The sequence below is a fragment of the Myotis nattereri genome, assembly GCF_964212035.1.
Source record: "Myotis nattereri genome assembly, chromosome: 3".
Classification (NCBI taxonomy): Eukaryota; Metazoa; Chordata; class Mammalia; order Chiroptera; family Vespertilionidae; genus Myotis; species Myotis nattereri.
Window position 1 is genome coordinate 12,125,452 of NC_138077.1, and position 24,021 is coordinate 12,149,472.

The 24,021-nt window shown below is 40.1% G+C and overlaps 1 protein-coding gene across 7 annotated transcripts in view; it reads left to right on the forward strand.

The window, feature by feature from the left end:
* Positions 1 to 24,021, forward strand: part of APP (amyloid beta precursor protein) — a 223,047-nt gene that overhangs the window by 118,339 nt on the left and 80,687 nt on the right. For 2 of the 7 annotated variants that reach the window (XM_081086570.1, XM_081086571.1), the window contains exons 6-8: positions 3,083 to 3,285; positions 14,674 to 14,841; positions 17,168 to 17,224. In XM_081086570.1, the coding sequence (XP_080942696.1) occupies positions 3,083 to 3,285; positions 14,674 to 14,841; positions 17,168 to 17,224 (428 nt within the window). The remainder of the gene's footprint in view (positions 1 to 3,082; positions 3,286 to 14,673; positions 14,842 to 17,167; positions 17,225 to 24,021) is intronic. The other 5 variants (XM_081086572.1, XM_081086573.1, XM_081086575.1 and 2 more) reach the window with 3 other exon arrangements.

The window sequence follows — 24,021 nt, forward strand, 5'->3', positions numbered from 1 at the left end:
TCCCCCGCCAGCTGAACTATTATGTGTGTCTGTTTCTTGTTATTATGCCTGTGAATTGCTCAGGCAGATGTGGTGATGGAGACAGGCATATTCCGCTCTTGTTCATGGCTGTACCCCAATCATTTTAACACAGGCTTTCTGTTTGGAGCTTTATACAACATTCAAGTCATAGCAGAGGAGGTTGAGGGTGGTTCCTGGGTCATGTTTTAGAACCTCTGGAAGCACATCGCTCTCCTAACCTGGGATTACGTTCTTGCCAATCGCTCCAGTTGTGCTTCAAGACCTCATGCACCCTCATAGTTTAAGGAGAATACTGGTTTCATTTGATTGTTCTCCCGGAATTTTCCACTTAACTTGAAGAAATGACTAGCATTGGTGCCTATTATTTGATTGACAACATAAAAGAGCTCACACATAATAAACTGGCTGATGTCTTGTGTCGGTTATCTTTGTTCACAAGTAGTACGAACTTGAGATTCTATAGGACACAAATGATATGGAAGTAGACTAGGTGACATTTGGGGCATCTGAACAAGTGTTAAGTTTAGGATTTATTTGCGATGTTGTCTCAAGTGGTAGACTTTTTGTGCAGGAAATCAGGTAGTTAAGAAATCAATGATTGCACCCCATTTATCTCTAAGCAGATGAAGGCTTATACCATCTGATGATCAAAGCCAATGTTTTCTCTTACTCTTCTTCTTACTCATTTCTTGTGGAAATCAGATTTCAAGCATATTAGGGAAAGAGAACAGGTTTCCATGGAGTAGGAAATGTTAAAATAACTGATTAAGGTCTTCTCTATTTTTTAAAAAAATATATTTCTTTATTGATTTCAGAGAGGAAGGGAGAGGGAGAGATAGAAACATCAATAATGAGAGAGAATCAGTGATTGGCTGCCTTCTGCATGCTGCCTACTGGGGATCTAGCTGCAACCCAGGCATATGCCCTTGGCCAGAATCAAACCTGGGGCCCTTCAGTCTGCAGGCTGACGCTCTATCCACTGAGCCAAACTGGCTAGGGCAAGGTCTTCTGTATTGACACTTCATTTGTCAATACACTAATAGTTCATTATTATGTTAACTCAGTTTAATCAGCTTCTCCTTATTCTATTTTTTAGACACATGCTTCACCACTTTTGTATGTATTTATTACCCCTTGCATCATATTGAATCAGAATTAGGCATTTCACTGGGGGTTATACACATTTTTATTGACCTTCCATTTATAAAAGATCTTTAAAATCTGAGTTAGAAATGGAAATTCCTTCTCATGCTATATCATCTCTGCACATATCTTTTCCTTTTCCACCCTCAGCAAAATTAGTTGTGGCTATTCTGTCAGACTTTCACTGTTTGAAAACCTGTATCCGCCTTCCTTTCTGTCTTTCTAGATCAGGGAAGCCTGTTCTGTGTCCCCAATATATTTGAAATCTGATTTTCTCTATCTGCCCAACTCACACTAGTATTCCAAGGCTCTGGGTTGGGTCTGACACAAACTTTCCAAGAAGAAGGGTTCCTCTCCCTTCTTCATCAATATGCTTCTCCTTGCAGGCAAGAATCGGCATTGAGGTCATAATTCTCCCCCGCTGTCTCTTTTTCTGGGAAGAGTTAAATGTCAAATGGCAGCCCTCAGTCCTGTTTCTGTGGTGTTTCTTGTCCAATAAGACCCAGGGCAAAAGCTTCGCTATGTCAAAAAACTCCACCACCTCTACATCTTTTTCTTGTATTGGTTTTGTCATCTGAAGGAGGAAGAATCATCTATTTCTTCTTTATCTGGCCAGATGGTATGTGATGGACTTCCACCATTTAACGCTTTTCATTCCTGTCTTCATTTATCATCTTTCAAATGCTCTCAAACATTTCTGCGCTGGCAGGTACATGATTGCCAAAAGGATATCTTAGTAGGACTTTGTAATTTTGTTCCAGATGTGCCCTTCTTTTGCCTCCCAAACTGCTGATTTAAAACTCACCATTATATATTACTGTATAGTAGTATACCTATTTAATGCCATAAATATTATTTCTGGTCTAGTTCCCAAGTATACTGTGACTTACTGGCTCCCTAACTATTATTCTCAGTATTGCATATTTCAGTGGCTCTCAGAATATTGTTCCCTGATCACCAGCATAAGCATCATCTGGGAACTTGTTAGAAATGCAGTTTCTCAGGCTGAATCTTAGGCCCACTGAATCAGAAGTTCTGGGTAGGGTGCCCAGTGGTGTGTTTTAAGGTCTTCTGGGTAATTCTGATACTCAGTGAAATTTAAGAACCACTAAATACCCAATAGTCTCCAAAGCTTACACAAGTAATAAGATTAAGGAGCACAACTATAAACTTTCAGTAGACATTGCTACCATGGGGTAGTATAGATTTATTTAAACCATTTCTTCTTCCCCCTTCATTTCCAGTTTAAACTTTTAATAGCAATATTTGAATCTATTTCCACCTACACGTCTTGAGTATTTATATGCAGATCTGTGTGGTATTTTCATATACATTATGAGAAGTCATCTCCATAACTCAATAAACTCTGTTTGGTATCCCCTCCCTCCCATTTAATAGACTTTATTTTTTACAGAAGTTTAGGTTTACAGTCAAGGTGAGCAGGAAGTAGAGACCTCCTCTCCACCCCCTTTTTCCCTGGCTCCCTCCCCCCATTTCCTCTATTGTTAACATTTGCATTGTGTGTCCCCGGTTACAGCATTTTACAGAGTAATAAACTGCCCTAACAGTTCACTGAGCTCCGCCCCTCCTTCTTTTCCTTCTTACCCTGCACCCCTGGCAACCACTGCTTTTTATGGTCTCCATCATTTTGCCTTTTCCAGAATGTCAGATAGTTGGAATCATGATATCTTCTTTCTTCAACTGCATAAACTAAGAGTAGCTGTGGGCAAGGGTTAAAAAGTTGCAGACCTACTCAGCTGGGATCATACTTGGACCTGCTGGCTTCACACCTCGTGTGCATTTTTAATTCAGTGCACAGTCCCTCTCAAATTTCCAGCATGCCTGTTGTTGATTTTTTTTTTCCTTTCCTAAAACCTGTTTAAATGGCCCTCACTGTTCCTTCTCTTTCCTGCTCCAGTGACGACAAAGTCGTGGAAGTCACAGAGGAGGAGGAAGTGGCTGATGTTGAGGAAGAAGAAGCTGAGGACGATGAAGACGATGAGGATGGTGAGGAGGTAGAGGAAGATACTGAAGAACCCTATGAAGAGGCCACGGAGAGAACCACCAGCATCGCCACGACCACCACCACCACCACAGAGTCTGTGGAAGAGGTGGTCCGAGGTAATCCACTGTTGACAGGGATTTTCTTTCTTGGGGGAAAATGAAAACATCATAGCAACATTGGACATTTCTATCCAGTCTACTGCCACTGTCTTCCCAACCAAAAACAAAATTCAATCAACAGGTCTTATGCTTGTTGAACTCTTTTTGGTTAACAAGCAGTCCACCAATTCATTTCCAAGAATGTGAAGTCCTTAGGATACAGTCTCTTCTGTACCTTGTATGTGCTACTTGGCAAATCCCAGCTTGTTCTGCAAAACCCTATTTAACCAAGTGTTGACAACGGCTGTTAGTTAGGTGACCTTCTTGGTATTTCCCTGGCGGTGGGTGTGTATTACACTCGATTGTGTGTTACCTCTTTCACCACCTAGGCTATGAGCTTGAGGGCAAGGGTTAGATTTTACTTAGTATTGCGCAGAGTGTCTGGCTTATAGAAAGTTTCAATAAATAGGAGTTGAGTGAGTAGTTGCAATTTTATTGCATGAAAGAAGAAAAGGGATATTTGGTGAATATAACATTATTTTTTGCTGTGGAATTTAACTTGGCTGTTTTGTGTTGTCTTTATTTTATTGGGACGTGATGGTGCCTTTTCAGAGAGGTTGACTTTCTTTCTCTGTTTAATGAATACTCCTATTGGGAATGTTGGGAACTGAATGAGCCCCAAGGCTTCCTTTTTGTCCCAATGAAATAAAAGCAAGCATTGAGCTTTCGGTAAGCAACCAAATGTTATTGTAGCAACTAGTGAGTTCTTGGATTGAGTTTCTTAAACGGTATTTATATGTTTTACAGACAGTAAAAGATAGTCCTAGAATTAGATCAAGTGACTATGGAGGGAGTTACTGAGTTTCGATATATTGCAAATACTTTTAATGTCTACCCCAAATGTTACAACAGTGTAAGTTTTCCTCTCGCTTTTTATTAAGGTAAAAATTATGTTGGCTCTGTAGTTATATTTTAGAGATTAAAATGGGATATTTTCTCTGCCTCACGGAGATTCCTAATGATCACTATGGTATCTTCTCTTTGTTGCATTTTTATAACTTTATTGAGGTGCAATTTACATATGAAATTCACTAATTTTAAGTATATAAGTGTGTGATTCGGCAGCTTTGATACATTTACCAAATTGTACAACCATTATCGTAATCCAATCTTGGAACATTTTCATCATCTCAGTAAGATCCCTCCTCACACCCATTCATAGTTAATCCTTGTTCTCACCCCAGCCCTGAGCAACTACTATCTTCTTTTTGTCTCGGCAGATTTGCCTTTTCTAGACATTTAATATAAGGAGGATTACATGGGCTTTTGGTGTCTGGCTTCTTTCACTTAACATAGTGTTTTTGAGTTTTTGCATTTCTTCAATGTAGCTTTTAAAACTGAGATTATTCTGAGTTAAATGCTCAGAGTTAGCTTAAAACATTGTAGGTATTGCATATTTTTTAAAAAAAGAAAGATATAGTCTAAGATTGATTTTTTTATCATTCCCTACTTAATGACAGCTTTGTATTCAATTTAGCACATTCGTGCTTGTGTAAGTAGATACACATGTAAGCAAATGCACACTTTGATCCACTACTTTCAAATACCCGTGGAATCCTTTTCCACATATTTTTCATACACCTAGTAGGACTATCTGTGGCAGATCTAGCCAAATGAACTTGTTAGCTTCTATTTTCCGAGTAGGGAAAGACATTTTTCAGGGCTTTTCTTTTTGAAACCTGAAAGGCATGTGACTACAAATTAACAACAGCTAGTAATCTGCAGTAACATTGAAGTTCTTGTGTCTCCATCAAGACAGCAATTTATATAATAATAAATGCCCATTTATTCAGCATTAGCTTTTGGAGCCCCTGTTTGGTATAAGCCATTTTCTAGATTCGGTGGATCATATGATGAAAATTCATAGGAATTGACATAACTCATGTAGTACAATGAAAATAAGTCACACAAACTTAAGCCCATATGCAGACCAAGCCCATATTGCATTGTACTTGCAATAGTACAATCTTGTTATGTTATGTTCTAAATATGTTCAGTTCTTTTTGCTTCAGTTTTCCTCTAAATGTAACATTATTCTATACTAGAGGCCTCGTGCACAAAATTCATGCACAGGTAGGGTCCCTAGGCCTGGCCAGTGATTAGAACTGATCGGGGCCTTCTAGCTGCCAGCTGGGGCCTCCCTTCCCTGGCTGCTAGTGGGGGCCTTCCTTCATTTTGTGCCACCCCCTTGTGGTCAGTGCACATCATAGCATGATAGAACTCCCAGTCTCCCGGTCAAACTCCTGCAGGGACACTTTGCATATTAGCCTTTTACATATATATAGATTAACATAGAAATTGAAAAGACATATGTTATAATATTTTCTATAGAAAGACAGAGGCAAGTAAAAGATGACTTACTTATTATAAAAATCTTCAGGGTAGAGCTACGATAAGAAACTAGCCTTAAAAGATAAGTTAATAATGTTGATGGCAAGAAGAGGATGAAAACAACTTTCTAAAAGCAAATGCCTGGTCACTTAAAGGTACTGATTGTTAATACCAGAAATAGAAGAGCCTTCAGTGGGAATTCATGCATCCCCATCTAAGACGCCTGAAATGGCCAAAACTTATAATGGAAGCAAGTCTTTCTTGGGAAGGAGGCCTCAGGGGAGAGACATGTTATGGTATATTGTGTCCATATCAGAGAGTGTTCTGTATTCCCAGCTAATTTCAATAAAGGAGTACAGTTTGGGATGGTAACATTGAAGGGGCCAGCTACATAGAGCCCGTTTCCTCCACAAAGCCCGTTTTCTCCCTCCTTTGTTTGGCATAGAAGAGGAGTAATGGTGCTTCCCTGATGGAGACCAAAGGCAATGCATGGGTGATGCCTAACTTTACAAAACCCTAATTACAAGTAGCCTGCTCCTGTGCTGAAAATGAAAATCAGAAGCGACCTGCAAAGAAGAGAGATTGAAAGAGACTTATAATCTAGTTTTCAATGTTTATGTTTCAGTGCCTGAGAGAAAATGTGATTTACAACCATACTTAATAAGAAAATTATTTCTTCATTACCAATACATTGCCACTGACACGAGTCCTTAATGTGCTTCATAAAAAACAAAAACAAAAAACAAACTCAATACTTTCGTAACCAGTTAAAATTTGAAAGGAATAGGCAGAGGGAAGAAAAATATGGGACACTTCAGCAGGGTCATAAAATTTCCAGCCATTTTGTATCAGAAGCAGTGACGTCAAATGTAAGATATCAGTCCTAACCGTGTTACTGACTCCAGAAGAGAAAGGTATTACTTGGAAGAGCGCACAATGCCACATCCATTAGGCTTTAGGATTCATTGTTTTGAGTTGTTAAAAAAAGTAAAAATAAACTTGGATATTGATCTAATAAGCCAATACCAATTTGAATAAAGCAATAGTGTATTTAGACACTTGTTCCTAATTTTCTCTGTTTTGAGAAGGAATTACACTCCATAGACCCAAGATGTCAGGGTCATTTCTGGCATCAGGGTTAATTTCATGAACTTAACTCTCATTGAAACAGGTATATTGTAATAAATGACATAATCTTTGATGTAATCTAGCCAGTTCTGTCCATCCAGCATAATGTTTTCCTCCTTAGGTTCACTTACTCGGCAGATAGTCCCTCTGTCCTTGCTGATTGCTGGGCACAGTGGAAGGAAGATGTGATGGGAAGTTGGCCCTGACAGGGTTGTGGCAGCTGGGGCTGGGATTCTTGTGTTTTCAGAATCACCCCTCCCCTTGCCCTTTAGGGTGATGGTTCTGTCTCTGAGTCCTTGTAACTCTGCTGCAGAAACTACTTTCCCATTTAAAGCCAAGGCCACTGACGCCTAGAGGCTTTTCTTTTAAATTGCCGGTAGCGACAAAGCTGCTACACTCTTGTCAAAACTTTGCTGTTTTGCTTGTAAATACACACTATTTCAGATCACCCCGTGCTCCCTTATAACCGTGTATTCCTTTGCTATAGGCATATATTCATGTTACTGTTATTTCACACTGAGCATAATGATTGGGAATCAGCAAACTATGGCCATGTTTCCTAATTCAGTGGTCGCCAACCAGTGGTCCGTGGACCACTGGTGGTCTGTGAGGTCCAAAATGTTGGCGACTGCTGTAATCTAATTAAAAGGTTGTACTAGGACACAGGCAACCCATTTGTTTACATGTTATCTGTGGGTGCTTTCATGGTACAGAAGCAGAGTGGAGTGGACACCATATAACCCGCAAAGCTAAAAATATTTGCTATCTGGGCCTTTATAAAAAACCTCTGATACTGATCATTAGGAAAATACTACAAAGCTCTTTACATTTCACATACTGTATGTCTAGTTCATTTCATGAAGGTATTTTTGTTATGGCAGACCAAGTAGAGTGTTTAAGAGGATTATTTTATTTTCTTTTTTTATGTTTTTAGCTTTAAAATTTTATTGAAATTCAGGTTTAGAACTTAACAGTTTAATACAATAGTATAATGAATATTTTCTAACCAGTATTCTCACCTGCTTTATATGATTTCTGGGTACAACTTTTAAGAATTAATACTTTCTGCCTAATTTTCCATAATATGCCAGTTATACATTCATTAAAATCTCAGATACTTTTCTAAAATTGTTCTTATCTCAATGTTGAATTTTTAAAAGTAAGCTCTAATATTGAAAATTTCAGGCATTAATATTGCAGCCACTGTTATACAGAAAAGAAAAAAGTTTACAATCTTAACTGTTTAAAATTATTAACATTTATTGTAGTAGGGTAATATGAATTTTTAACGTAGTCATATACATTTTTCATCAAAATGCTCAACCATTTCCTACTGAAGCATCTCCAAAATCTGAGAGAGGATTTTTGATCATTGTGTGGGTGTGGGCCAGTTACGTAACCTTGGCAAGTCTGTTTCACGTGTGTAGTGTAGATGCATGTTTGTTGTAACAGATACTTTAGATGATTCATTTTAGGTACTGATCGCATATATGCCTGGCCCATGGTATTTCAGTTTGTTTTACAAAAATAGACTTCCCAGAGTCGAATCTTGGCTCTACAACGTACTATGTAAATTTGTATCGATTGTATAATAGGTGGGCCTCATTGCTTCCCTCTGTAAAATAGTGTTTATAATAATACCTACCTCATTTTAATCATTTTGTGAGGATTGAGTGAAGTTATCCGTGGGAAATACTTGGTACAGTTACTGGTAGACAGTAAGTGCTCAGCTGACAAGGTGCTACAGTTGTCATGGTTATAAGCATTATGTATTCTGATCCTCCAGAGAATTAATGTTTACTACGAATTAGAAATGCCAACAATAAGCCAACAAATTGTCATTTTAATTATAAAAGGCTTAAATGCGGCATCCACATTATTTTTTTGCAATAAGAGAAGTGGTATAAAAGAAGTCCAGTCTACGCTTAGTGATCTTGCCTGGATTGTCAGCTTTCTTCATTATTTTTCCCAATGAAAATAAAAGCTTTGATATTTCTAGTGTTATGGCATATTGCAAGAACAATATTAAGTTCAGATTTCTGAGAAGTCTGAGTTTTCATAGACTTAAATATGAGTAAGACAGTTATTATTGGTATTGGATTTAGGGCAAACGTATTAAAGCTGCTTTAATGTTGCTTAAGACAGAACTTCAAGGCAAAATTAAGTTTCTGATACATATATTTATTTGACTCTTACAACTCTACCAAAGTATGTTATGTCCCTCACTAGATATGGGCGAGCTTCTTTTAATAAGCTAAAACCTATGCAGCTTTTTACTAATCTTTTCCCTCTGGTCCTTACAAAGTGATTGAATCTCATCCGTCTATTTTTGACATTTCAACTGCACAAAGAAGGTGTGGTTGATTATGGTGCTTCTCAAACAATATTTATGCAAGTCACCCGGGCACTTGCTCAACGCAGATCCTGAACCAGTAGGTCTAGTGCGGGTCTTGAGAACCAGGCGGTGCTGGCTCTACCGGTCCTTGGGCAGCTGTTCCAAGAATAGTCTCTAGTAGCATTTCATGTCCCACATACTGTGCAGATTTAGGAGGGAGAGGCAGGGACTAAGAAACTAAAAGGGAAGATCTTCCTTATCCATGGTGTTGTTCTTAATATATTATCAAATGTCACCAAGCATGAAAGAACCCTGATATGTCTACGCACTAAGAAATTTTGTAATAATTCAACTGTTAAGACCAAGCAAATTAGAAAATTCTTAGAATTTCCCTCCCTATATAATTGTTTCTAGTTTCATTTGTGCCCCATTGCCTCTCATTGGTGTGGCACAGCCAGCTCCTACTAGCCTATAAATGCTGATATTAAAGTATTGAGGAATTTTGTGAGCCACAACCATTGGTAGCGTGACATTCCAATGGAGGGAGCATTGACACCATGGACATTGGCAAACAGCATAAATCAGTGTTTTGTTTTTTTGCAGACAACCACATCTTCCCTCAGACTCAATAAGAAAAATCACTTTCTCCTGTCTCATTCAGAGTTTAGAGCTTCCAGTCATACTGTGTTGGACTTCAGACTAGCCACACAGCTTAGAGAAAAACAAGTTTATTCCACAACAAAGAGGAAACAAAGGTATCGGGAAGTCATAGTGGTGCTCTGTTGTCAGTGCTTTCCAACACCATCGACACAAGCGTGCTGATTAATAGTCTAGATGTGTACTTTACAAGTACATCTCCTCAGGTGGTGTTTTATAAATAGCCTTCCATCATGGAGGGACATGAGAATCAGGTCAGGTATATTTAGAGTGATTGATGTATTGGATAGCCCGAGAGAATCAACACAATTCAGTTAAAGGCAAATCTACTGCACATATCTTCTAGAGACTTCCGTGACAAATTAGCACTCGTCATAATGAGTCAGTGATTTCATTACTAGCACAGCTGTTCCCTTCATTTGTTTATATATTTCAGCCCATATTTCAGGCTTACATGAGATTTGTCATGAGACTTTAGTTGGAGCCTGCTTGCCTAATTTTACATGCCTCTTTTCAGTAAAATATGATTAGCAGGTAATAAATATCTGACAACTTATTGCCCTGATCAGAGGAATTTTCTACTGGCTGTGTTTTTTATGACTACTTGCTCATATTTGCAAGCACATTATAAATTCTCTTTTCCATTAAAAGTATCTACTTTGTGAAAAAAAAATTCTAATTCTTAAAAAATAGCCAGTTTTCTAGTGTGCTGATTTTTTAAAAAATTTTGATCCATAAGAATCAAACACAATCTGTCTACTCATTCTTTAACAGAATATAAGATCAGTTCTAATAACTTAGGCTCATGAAGTTTCATCCTATAGCACTACTAACAATAACTTAATCAGGCTAAAATCTAAAGTTAGTATAAATTATATTGGGGTCATTTGTTTTCATTTTTAATGGATTGTATGATTAGGTAGATATATAGACACTGATTCAAAATATTAAATACTATTGGCCCAGTGCACAAAATTTGTGTGTGTGGTGGTGGAGGGGGGGGGAGGGGTTCCCTCAGCCTAGCCTGCGGCCTCTACAATCAGGGACCCCCTTGGGGGATGTCTGACAGCCAGTTTAGGCCCAATCCCACAGGGATTAAGTCCAGATCTCACAATCTGGGACCGCTGGCTCCTAACTGCTCACCTGCCTGCCTGCCTGATGGCCCCTAACTGCCTCTGCCTGCCTGCCTGATCTCGCCTCCAACTGGCCTCCCCTGCTGGCCTGATCTCACCCCCAACTGCCCTTCCCTGTCGGCCTGATCATCCCTATCTGCCTCTGCCTTGGCCCCCACCACCATGGCTTTGTCCGGAAGGAAGTCAGACATCCGGAAGATGGCCAGTTGCCCAGTCTAATTAGCATATTACCCTTTTATTAGTATAGATAAGCATATCTAGTATATTTCAGTATCCCTGTTATTATATTCATTTTATTTTATTGTTAACATTAAAGAGCTGACTTATGAGATCAAATTATATTTGTCTTCTTTCCTTTACCCTTTCTATGTTAAAATTGCAAAATATGTAAATTTTAACATATTTTTAAATATGTTAAAGGAATGTAGATATATTTGTATGAACTTTAATTGTGCATATATTCTTGCAGCATTTGGAGAAACTATGCTTCATAACTTTTTTGTATGCTTCATAATTTTTTTACAATATCAGAATATTCAATTCCTAGCTTTTTGTAAATAACTCTAATTTGATTAGTAAGTTGGATTATTCAAGTGGTTGCTATTTATAAATTTAAACTTCATACATTCCATGTAATACAGGCTTTTATTTTACATACACTCCTATAGTCTGAGAATAGTTGAAATTTAATTATTAAAATGAAATAATAAAAAGCTTTCCATTATTCTAAAATTATCCTTCAGTTAGTGCTTATTTGAAGCTAATTATTTGCTAATCTGTTAACTTTGCTTTTGAAAATGGCAATATAATTATCATATATTTGAAAGTGGGGATTTTTCTCCCTGTTCTAGCTTGACACTTTCACAGCTATCTTCATGCTGATTTTTTTAAAAAGTGTAAAATTAGCATTCTAATTTTGGTTGTCCACAAAAAATTGCTCCAATTTGAAATCCATTCAGAGTTAATATTTTATGATTAAGCATTACATTTTGGACAGTGAATTACATAATCATTTTATATAATGTAGGGAGCTCTTGCTCTGCTTCTACCTTGTGTTTGTGTAATACTGGTTTTTACCAAATGCAGTTTAGTGTTGAAACCAGCACAGATCTCAGCAAGGACCTACCTTACAAAGATCAAAAAGGCATAGAAACATTGTCCCCAGTGTCCACACCAAAGTCATGAAGCTATTTGAGGCCATTCCAGATCAGGAGTTCAGCAGCTGCAATAATGTCTCAAGAGCCAACCAAACATTCTCCAGTTGGAGATTTTGTCACTCTTTCATTGCTTTTTTTGATTCATGCAGTAAGACTCTCTCTGGAGATTTCAGCAAGGATAGGGGATCCATCTTGTAGTTCTTTCTGTTTACTTAATTGGCATATAAATGGATTTTGAGTTCTGGATGCTTTTTCTTAATGATTGGGGCTCTTCACATTAATTATAACAAAAGGTTTCATAGCCATTTAGAAAAAGACAGAAGAAAAATCAAGTTAATATACTATAAAAAATGGATATGTCATTATGTTTCATGCTTGGTATAGGAAAACAAAAGTATATTGTAATGTCATTTGAGTTTTGGACTGAGAGGTTTTGCCTCTATCAGAAGTAAGAAATTGTTACTAGTTTACACAGGCAAATATCTATCACAGATAGATCGTCATTCTTTCATCTCATTACTTGCACCCACCTGAAATTCTACCACTTTTATTTAGTGCATAGGAGATATCGCAAAGACATGCTTCCTGGCCTGCAGAGCTGTGATGTGTAATGGGGCCTGTGGCAGACAGGTGTCAGAAGACATGTGTTTGGTGCTCTGAGAGGCATAAAAATGGGAGGATCAGTTTGCATTGTTGAGGCATGGTGACTTGTTGCCTGTGCTCCTGTGACTTCGGGTCATACATTCTATGCCTTCCTTGGGCATGGCTACCTGTGACTCGTGCCAATGCCAACCAAGTGGAGTCTCAGAACACACCATTGCCTTGTAGTTTTGTTGGAATCAGTGCTGCCTGGGGAAGAGATGAATGATAAGTGTTATGCCTCTTAGAAAGAGAAACATTTACATGCATGTGTACAAATTGGTGAGGGAGATACAGAGAAGGGGGAAAACCAACCTACTGTTATTTATTACAACTAAAGCTATAAAGTCCAGGAGTGGAGACAGCTGGTGGCTGTGGTTGGCAGATACCCCACACATGGGACTTACTTTTTCACACTGCAGCCCAAAAGCTGCTTTGTCAGTAACTCAGAGAGAATTAGACCCCCCAAAACTAACTTACCCTTTAGAAGTCGGAATGCTAGTCCTTTAATTTGGGGAAGATAAATCGAATTGCCTAGTGGGTGGGATACTTACCTCAACAGGTTGGCTGATTTTTGTCTTCTAAGAGAATTCTATGCATAAAAACAACTAAATTGTGTTGCCTGGATAGCATGGACTTCCAAAGCAACAGTACGGAATGAGATGATTTAATAATGAGTGATAATTGAACTTGATGCTCTTGGAGCCTGGTGGTTCCATCTGAAAACCATCTAAGAGAGCTGGAGTCGTCTTGCATAGCTGTACCCTGGACATTTCTCCTGCAGAGAGTTTGACACTCATCTCTGGGGCTCAGGGCTGACTGCCCCTCCCAACTCTGTTGACACCATCACGACGGCAGTAGCTTGTGGTTTTGCCAGCAGCTCTTCGCCTTGGTTGGAAAGATCAATGAGTGGTGTGTATGGGGAAGCAAAACAGTAGTTCTCTTTGCCCTCCTTGTGGATCTTTGTCTTTGAGTGATTATGGTCAGTCTTGACTACTCCTCATTTGGGAGCTCTGGGTTTTGTATGGCTTTTATCTTTTAGAAGAAGGTTGCTTTCCCATGTTCTGTTAAGAATAAGCAAGACACTTGTGTTTACTAAGGTATCAGCAGGCTCTCTGTAATCCTTCCTGCAGCCTGGCATATCCATGGAATATACATGGGAGGTAGGTTTCTTATTCTAATCAAAGTAAAATGGAAGTGTTTACTACACTTTTGAGTCAATCAGGAATTAGGGAGGGTGTCAAAGCATGGTGACAGGTAAGATGTGTTTGAATGTAAAACAATGCATGGTATGTATTAACAAATTAGAGTTGCTTGATTATGTTTTATTGTTTGGAACATTATTGTTCAAGGAACAGGTAAATATACAAATAATAGTGTGTTTTTTCATTAGAGATAATGTAACTGACATTAAGTCACATTGACAGATATTACATATACTTTCAAATATCATCAGTCATTGGACAGCTGGATCACCTTCAAAATATGTGTAATTATTTTGTGCTTCCAGTCAAGGCAGTTGTTATTAAAGAAAATCAGATATTTGTGAGAGATTTAAGTTTTTGCATCCTCACCAGACACAATCCTTTTACCTGCAGAGTAATTTAAAGTTATTATAAAGGAAAAGTTTATTTTTCAAAGTGAAGAAATGTTTTGATGTGCAGATACCTCAAGGCCTTTCATATTAATCCAAAAGCAGCTGAAAGATTGGTTCACCTTCGGCTGGAACCCTCTTGTTACCACTGAGAGCTGCACATGAAACCATCTCTGAATGCACTGCTTTGTTTCTGAGGTCATCCTGCTGGGTCATTAAATTCCTCAGTAAAAGTTTGGCAGACACTGCCCAATGAACCGAGTGCAAGTGACCCCGGGGAGGACTCATGCGTTAAGAAAGTGAACATGTGCGTGAACAGCGAGCCGGTACCTTTTCATGCTAAATGTGGTTCCCCACATCTCCTCTGACTAGAGGTGTGCTCTGAACAAGCCGAGACGGGGCCATGCCGAGCAATGATCTCCCGCTGGTACTTTGATGTGACCGAGGGGAAGTGCGCCCCCTTCTTTTACGGCGGCTGTGGCGGCAACCGAAACAACTTTGACACAGAGGAGTACTGCATGGCCGTGTGTGGCAGCGTCAGTAAGTGGACCTTCCTCCAGCCTGGCCACCTCTCGTCTCTCTCGCCACTGACTCTGCTCCTTGTAACAGATTGGTTTTCCTGGTTCTTGGGGACGGGTCTGTTGCCACCACTAACCCCATTTCTGTCCACCTCTCCAATGGCCGGGCATCTCCTCCAGGATGTCCGACCATGAGCACACATCTCCGTCTCTCTCTAACACAGCATGGCCGTGGTGTGTCCTTTGACTAGCTGTGGTGCACACGTCTTGCAGTCTCTAGGGACTTCTAAGTGCTTCTCTTTAAGCCAAGCTGGGGTTGCTGTTTTGCCTTCTCAGCTCTTCTGCAAATGTATACATATGTGTTTGTCCGTGTACGTGTGTGTGTGTGTGCGTGGGTCTGTGCATGTGCTCCACGTATGCAAATAAGGCTTACCACTGCAAGCCCGGCTGACGATGCTCCGGTTGCATTGGTAAGGCTATTTTTTGTGACTGAGTACTTTTGAGTTATTTCATTACGTGGGACTTTTATTGTGGTTGGGGAGGGAATGGGACTGAATTGAGCACATGCCCTTCAAATGTCAGAAGGGGGCCATGGCCCTGTGACCCCTGACCTCACACGTGGACATTTGCAATGCCGGGTTTATATGTCTTCTCTTGGAAATAGATGACAACTCTTGACTTAAATTAGAAACCTTCAGTGACATAAGGCTCAGGGAATATCATTTCCAAAGCCTTTTCTCTTGAACTTGAAGCTGTTCATAATTCTGGGGGATAAATAAATGAAGTCGAGGTGACTTCAGTGCGAGTTGAAACTTCTTCCACAGACATAGGTCTCAGGAAGTCATACGGCGGGCATCCGGACTTCTGTTCTCAACAGCCTCCCACGTTAAATCCCCAACTTTATTTTATTGATTTTTTGTTCGTGAGTAGGAAGTTTTAACTACTCAAGAAATAGTTATGCAACCTGATCAATTGAAGATTAAAATCAGTAATTGTGACTTGTTTTGTTTGAGAGACTCCTGCCTTTCCTCCCCTCCTTGTGAGGGTAACATCACTGTCTCCTGCCTGGGGTGATGGGGATTATATAAATGGCTTCCCGGTGTGAACAGAGGCTCAAGCTAAACAAAAGCAGGACCTGCACCGTAATGACCTTCTCTGGTGAAGCCCAGGACCCCAGTGGAATCTGATGGGAAAGTTCCCGTTGGTCTCCCGTGGAAGAGCTGTCCTGTGTGAGAACAGGTGTAGGGACTGGCAGCCCCACGGGCGTCTTTCCTGGCTCGGATTGGACGGTTGAAGCTCTAGCACAAAAAAACTCCTTCAGTTTCAAACAAAGAAGTTAATTAGGTCAGGTAACCCGGAACTTGTAGGGGATTCTGTCGCCTGGACCCTCTGAACAAAGGGCCCTTGTGAAAGGGATTCTGACTGGTTTCGCTGCTAGGGGAGATTTCCTGGCATATTTCCAACTCTTTCCTTCTTTTCCAGGTGGATTTTTTTTTGGGGGGGGGGGGCTACTAAATATGTATGCATATAACGTAGAAGAAAGAGGGTTTTAAAAATTATTAGCAGTGATGGATTTACCTCAAGAGTTAGAAACACTAATTCCACCCCCCACCCCTCCCCCCCACACACACACACAACAGCAGTAGCAAACCCTATGGCAGCCCCTACACATACCCTCTCCATTTGATCAGTTTGGTTTGGTTCAGACCATGAGCAGCCAGCGGGCACCAGAGTCAGATGGAGCCTCTGGAGGCGCCCTGGATGGCACTCATTTTGCTGAGATTTTACAAAAGGTTCATGCCCCCAACAGAGATGTAATGGATAAGCCAGGCAGTGCTCAGTTTCAAGGGAAGTGGGTTACAGAATAATTTATCAAGAAAGTAAACGTGAGAGGCTGAGGGTCAGTTAGAAAGGTGGACGAATAAGTGAAGAGTGAAGCCTCAACAAATAGCCTGAGCTGAGAGCCGAGAGCTGAGAGCCGGAGGCCGCCCTGTGAACGGATGAAACGATAGAGATGCCATGGAGAATGGGTGGAAGGGAACGGGTGATGCTGGGCGCTAAGGGAGAATGGGAGCCAGGGAGCAGCCTTCAACAGGGGACTTGGATGTACTATCAGAGACAAAGTACCCAGGATTCCAAGGTGTGATTGTGCAAACATGTCTTATTTTTATCTGTTGACTTTGGGTCCATGCTGGGGCCAAAACTCAGGATATTTGTTTAGTTTTTGTTTTTAGTTCTGTGACTTTGTTTTTGATTTTTCCTTTGGTTAGTGGAATCATGTGAGTTTCAGCCTTCATTCCCATGTTTCTATTTTTGTTTTTAGTTATGTTCTTTTATTTTCTCCATAGTGTCCCAAAGTTTACTCAAGACTACCCAGGAGCCTCTTCCCCAAGATCCTGTTAAACGTACGTTGTAATTCACTGGAGGGGAAGGAGGGGAGGAGTACATTGCATGGCTGGTTTTAAGTCCAGTATCGTCACCTTCTTTGCATGGTTCTGTGTTTCTTGAACACCTTCCTGTCTTTGAATAAGATGTCTATTTCCATTGCCTTGCTTGAAATGATGTCTGATTTTGCCAGATAACTTCAGCTGTGCGGCTAAGGGCATTGACTAAGCTGCTTCTATTTCCGATCAGGTCCTTTTTAGTTAGTATAGTTCTATAAAATACTGTGTATACAACACTGCTATTGGGTTTTATTTGGTATCACTGTTTTGTTTCTTAAAGCTCACAGGTGCCAATGGTTTAACAAGAAAGTATGTTTATAAGTGACTTGTTTCCCAGGAAACAATATGCAATGTGCATGCATTATACTAACTGTAGGTACTAGTGCATATACCTCACCCCACCCTCCTCTCCCTCTGGTAATCAACAGAAAATTAGCATTTTTCTGTATTATCCTAAAAAAAATCTAGTCTCAACATTGATTAAAACAATTATCTTTTTCAAAAAAGAAAAAATTATAGTTGAAGAATTATGTAATTTACAAAGGATGTTAGCAGAAAAGTTTTTTACTGGCCTTCATAAAATTCAAATGCACTCAGATTATCTATAACTTTTAGGGAGTGTGGTTTTTACTACCACAATAAAAGTATTTCCTATTGTGAAAAAGCATCCTTTCAAAGAGTATTGGAAGTGAGTAGACATAGAAAGAGTAGAGGAAAATATAGATATTACATGTAAGATTGATAATACATTGATCTGCGTGGCATTTTCATGGACCATTTATTCTTCTGAGGAACACTGTGGGCATTTTCCTCATTTCCTCTGTGCACATGAGAAAATGAGGCTTTAAGAGTTTAGTGACTTTTCCCCAGCCATCAAAATGGCAAGACCAGGTCGAAAGCTAAATGATATTATGCCTGTGCCCCATGCTCCAAATGGCCAACTATTTGGTTCTGACATTGTTTTCTATAGTAGAAAAATAATATTTGAGGTTCAGAAGCACATTTTAAGAATACAGTAGATAGTAGAAAGTGGATGGAAAATACTAAAAACGTTTTTCATAAATGCCATGAATATAGCGTGCCTCAATGAATTAAATGTCTTTCAACCCTTTTACAAAACAATTATTTTTACTTTATGTTTTATTTTATATTACTTTAGCATACAAAATAATTTTATTATTTCCATTACTTTCATTAGGTAATGGAAATGAACATTATTACTTGATAAATTTATTTTCTTGAAGTACTTGTGTCCTCAACTCTTCCAAACAGACACTGGAACGTTTTTTTATAATGTTCTCTGTCCCAGGGACTTTCTCCATCTACCTGTAGTGTGTTTGGGATCCTGACTCTTTTCCATTCTAGGAGGGTGAAGTGTGATTTTTGCCGTTATATTTTCTTAATCTCCCTACAGAGGCCAGTCAGTCACAGCAAGTGAAGGGTTTTGCAGTGTTAGTATAAACAGACTGGGGAAAGCATATAATTTCTAGTTATTTATAGCCTGCACAGCTATACTATATTATTTATAGCAAAGCTGCACATTTGAATTGGAAAAGTCATGGTCATCTGGAGGTCAAATGCAGACAGCAGACTGGAGTTGGAGAAAATTAGCCAGAACTAGAAAGGTGGACAAGCCCCTTTGATTTGGGCTTGCACTTGGCTCCTTCCCCAACCAGGAGCTCCGTAACCAACCTACTTGGAGGGTATCTCTTTTCACGAAGGTCGTTGGATTTACGGGTTTCTCAGTCTGAGTTGCTGCTATTCAAATAATAAATGTGAAATGAGATAGAAAAGGCTCTCCAGTTAAACCGATATAAGATTGCACATATTATTGAAAATGTGTGATGGTCTGCATTATAAGTACAATAATTTCCCTGTCAGGACTTATTATAATTAGGTATTTCTACATTTCAAATCTTTGTCATAGAAAACAATTTTGAACAGTGCAATGTTAAGGGACACTGGATTTGGGGCTTTGTCATAGGGAAGAATCTAAATTACTGATAGAAACTGTAGAGGTGTGAGGCTAAGAGCTTTCATTTTATTCATATACTGCATATGCATTTGGATCCTTTTAAAAGCTCCTTCCCCACGTGGGAGAAAGAATCTGTGAGACCCGAATTGTGTCTGACATTACTTTTGTGTCTGCCCATTTGGGTTTAGGACAATGCAAAAGTTTCACCTTCAATCTGCCCAGTGCAATGTATGTGAACAGTAGCCCTACTACATCAATATTTATGAATTAGTTATGATCTTCTGCTTGTAGTATTCTTTCACAAACTGACTCCTTAATGGCATTTAATCTCACAAAGAGCATCAGGCCAATTTTTAGTCAGCTGACCACACCAAGGGGCCTAACTAAAGAGAATGACAGATGACCCATGTTGCTCCTTTCCTTGCGGTGAGTTGTGGTAGAAACAACACCTAAAGCAAGGTCTCAGCCTCAACCCTCTTGACACTTTGGGCTGGATAATTCTGTGTTGTGGGTGCATGGAGGATGTTGAGCAGCATCCTGGCCTCTATCGATGAGATGCCAGTAACACCGTCCTAGCTGCGATAACTAAAAGTATCTCTAGAGCCGAAACCAGGTTGGCTCAGTGGATAGAGCGTCGGCCTGCGAACTGAAAGGTCCCAGGTTCGATTCCGGTCAAGGGCATGTACCTGGGTTGTGGATACATCCCCAGTAGGAGATGTGCAGGAGGCGGCTGATCGATGTTTCTCTCCCATCGATGTTTCTAACTCTCTATCTTTCTCCCTTCCTCTCTGTAAAAAATCAATAAAATATATATTTTTTTTAAAAAATAAATAAATAAAAAATAAAAATATCTCTAGACTTTGCCACATGTGCCCTTAGGGGTGGGGGTTGAAATCACCCCCAGTTGAGACCCTCTGCTGAGGCTGGTAGTGTGCCCACACCTGATTCAGAGATAAGACAAGGCTGACGTAAATATGTGCGTTTTCTGTACACTTGAAGGCACGTTGACGTGTTAGAATGTCAGGAGCCTCCAGTTCTCAATAGACGTTTATGAAATTGAATTTGCGAGACCGCTATCATAGCTCTCAGTATTTGTAAGTTACGTAGAAGTTCCGTGTCTTCCTCGTTTCACAGAATCCCTGCATGTGCTAGAGGACGACGTCTGCAGCGATGCCACGTAGCCTTGTTACTTGCATGTTCATGGCCATATAGGGTCTCTGTACAGGTGCAGATCTGGCCTCCTGCGGGACTGGGAAAGGGGAAACAATTGATGTCTACTCCCATCCACATGGCCCAGATAGAATAGCCTAGCCCTCTTCCAGAGAACGTACCAAATCAGGCCAAACCACCACCCCAGATTCTAAGGTTGTTGCCTCAGAAGCTCACAGTTTGCAAACTGTAGATAACGCACTGCGTGGCCTTCGAGTGGAATGTGCCACCCTAGCAGTTGTCCTGTCATAACGCCAGGGCCATTTAGTCTTTGGCCAGACTTGAACCATTGTGCTTCACCGCGACGTGCTTGTTCTTCCGATTGCAACACAGCAACTGTTAGTTTCTGTTACCACACTCCCTAATTCTAACGGAACTGTGACATTTTCATAAAACTGCCAAGCATTATTAAAAACAATTACTAGCATTAAAAGACGTGGCGGTGCATTAAATTATATGTCACATCAGTGCCAATAAAACCTATTAGATTAATGAGTATGAGAAGCTACATCTTTGGTATCCAGAAATGATCAGTATCAAAAGAACGGCCCTTTCCTCTGAGCTACCATGATGAGAAACCCTAACGTTGAAAATAATTGATTTGCTCTGCAAACCAGCATTTAAAAAGAAGAAGAAAAACAAAAAGCTCATTTACTCAGAACAGTAAAAAAAAAAAAAAAAAAAAAAAAAAAGTAAAGAGTTCACCATATATGTGCTCTATTCTTTAGCTATTTGCAGAGAAGAGTAAGCAGTTTAATAAAGTGTTGGCAAAATTTTTCTCTAAAAGGCCAGAGAGTCAGTATCTTAGGCTTTTGTAGGCCATATGGTCTCTGTTACAAGTGCTCAACTCAGTAGTTGTAGCCTAAAAGCAGCCACAGACAAAGGCTAACTGAATAGCTACGGCTGTGTCCAATAAAACATTACTTAGAAAGAGATCAGCAGGCCAACCTCTGGTTTACTAAAAGCTGCTACTTTTGAGCCCAGGATGTGCTGGTGATGAGTTTGGTGGTGTAAGGGACACCGACAAAGTAAACCAAATACCCTGTTTTAATAACGTGACAGTTTCATTGGTGCCATGAGACCCAGGTATGTGATGGGATTAAATAACAATATAAAGTGAAATATACATGAGTAGGGAATGCTTGCTGTGGAAGGCTGGTATCAAATGAAACTGGCTTCACCCTTTTAAGACCTCCACAGAGGTTAGCAGTTCCACTGGCTTTTCCTACTGTGGTTTCTAGGAAAGTGGACAATATTGAGGATTTTGACTTTTTGAACTCATCTGTTGAGTGTTGAGCAACCGTGACAGGTCACCCCTTTATGATCTGCCGTAATGAAGTTGAAAATTGCTTCCAACAAATTGATGAAAAAGCAGTAGCCGAGGGTTAAGAAAATCTAGATGCCAGTTATTATCACTATGGCTTCATAGATATAGTTTAGATTCAGACTTCAGGGTTCTTTTCCATTTTGGTGCACTGTGTTAAGTAGGATGTAGATATTAATACAAATAGCACCGGCATTCATCCTTTCACGCTGCTTTCACATAACTGACAAAATTCCCACGCCAGTCTGTGTCCATAAGACATAAAAAAGAAATGTAGCTTGGCTATCGTAGAGTAAACACAGCATAGATTACATTTTTATTATCTTGTGTCCACATGATGCACTGATGGTCTGCCAACCATGATCGCACAGACTATAAAATAATGATACAAAGGCATATCGGGGAAAGAGCCTCTGTCCTTTTCTTTTTTCTTTTTTTTTTTAGAGAGTGTCCACCACATTTAAGGATCACAAACTATTTTCATGTTATAAATGCTTCCTCCAACTCGGACTGGGAGGCGGCGATAGATATTTGAGTTCTGCCTGCGTTGGGAATTGTAGCTGTTTTGGAATTAGAGAAATGGAGCCCTTTTTTAAAAAAAGAAAGTTGAGGTGGCAGTCTGCAAAGCTCTGCCGTGCTTTCAGATTACATTTTCACGTAAAATCGTTCTCTACAGGTTTACATTTCACCTCCATATAAATTATCCCCATTGCCCCCTCTCACATAAATCACATCCATTTCAACTGACAGTATTGACAGCTCTGTATAAAATAGCATTTTCGGTGATAAGGCAATGACTTATATGGGTCTTCATTTACTTTCACTTTCTATTGTCAATGCTATCGAGGTAATACATTGCCTCTCCGCCAGCAAAAGGAAACTAATCAAATTTCCCTGCTAGCCTCTAATATTAGTATATTGACTAGATGCCATTATGGGCCTCTGTTTAAGGGGATATTCGCCTTGTGCCCTGGTGTGGGTGGTCACAGCTTGAGGGTGGGATTATCCCTCTTTTTGTATCCTGAGCCCATGATGACTATACATTTATGTGTCACCCTAGAGATTGAGGAAAAACAAATATCAGAATGATTGGGGCAATTTTTCATGTTGTTGCTAGTTTTGGACTCCATATTCTTGCTGTCTTGAGTATGATTATGAAACAAAGTACAATGCAGTGATTACAAAATCAGAACTAAAATGAGTATTTGAGTGGTTGAGCATCGACCTATGAACCAGAAGGTTGTTCAATTCCCTGTCAGGGCACTTGCCGGGCTTTTGGGCTTGATCCCCCAGTAGGGGGCGTGCAGAAGGCAGCCGATCGATAATTCTCTCTTATCATTGATGTTTCTCTCTCTTATCTTTCCTCTCTGAAGTCAATAAAAACATATTTCTAAGAAAGAAAAATAAATGAGTATTTGGTGCGTGGAAACTGAAATTCGATGATGTGTCTGACACAGAAGTCCTACAAACAGACAAGGAGGGCGATCCCTACTGCGTTCTGCAGACACCCGTTTTCACCTGTTTTGGAGTAACCCTTCCTTATAATTAAAGTTTTCTCAGGGGAGACTCAGGGACGGAAATGTTTCCTTGGCATTTATGTCCCCAATGATGATGGTGTGTTTTGTGGCAGGCACATTGGGTACAGCGCCAGGTTTCATTAATAAACTGAAAGCAAACCTGCTCCTCCTCAGCTCCCCCCTTCCCGCCAAAAAAAGAGCTCTGCAGGTCCTCAGGGGAGATAGCAGTGTGAGGTGGAAGTGTTGTGACAAGCCTTGGTGCATCATTTGTAAAACTGAAATGAACCCTCACCCACAGCTGAAAGCAGTATCTCCCTTAGCACCTGGTTACCTATGGTTTAACAGTGCTGCGTGGTGAGAGAAGTCAATCTGATCTTTGTCATCTGTGTGTGTTGGGGGCGGGGATGGAGGGAGGGACCTGCAATGAGATCCTCACCGCCTCACCCCCCCCCCCACTTTTCCAAGCCACCCTCCTTTTTGTCTTTTACTCTTTAAAGATCTCCCTGCTGCTTAGTCCCTTAGCAGAGTGATCCTTTAAATATGTTTTTTGTTTTGTGTTTTAAGAGAGAGGAGGAGAGAGGGAGAGAGGGATGGAAACATCAATGACACATCAATCAGCTGCCTCCTGCACACCCCCTACTGGGAATCAAGCCCACAATCAGGCATGTGCCCTGACTGGGAATCCAACTGGGGACCTCTTGGTTCATGGGTCGATGCTCAACCACTGAGCCAC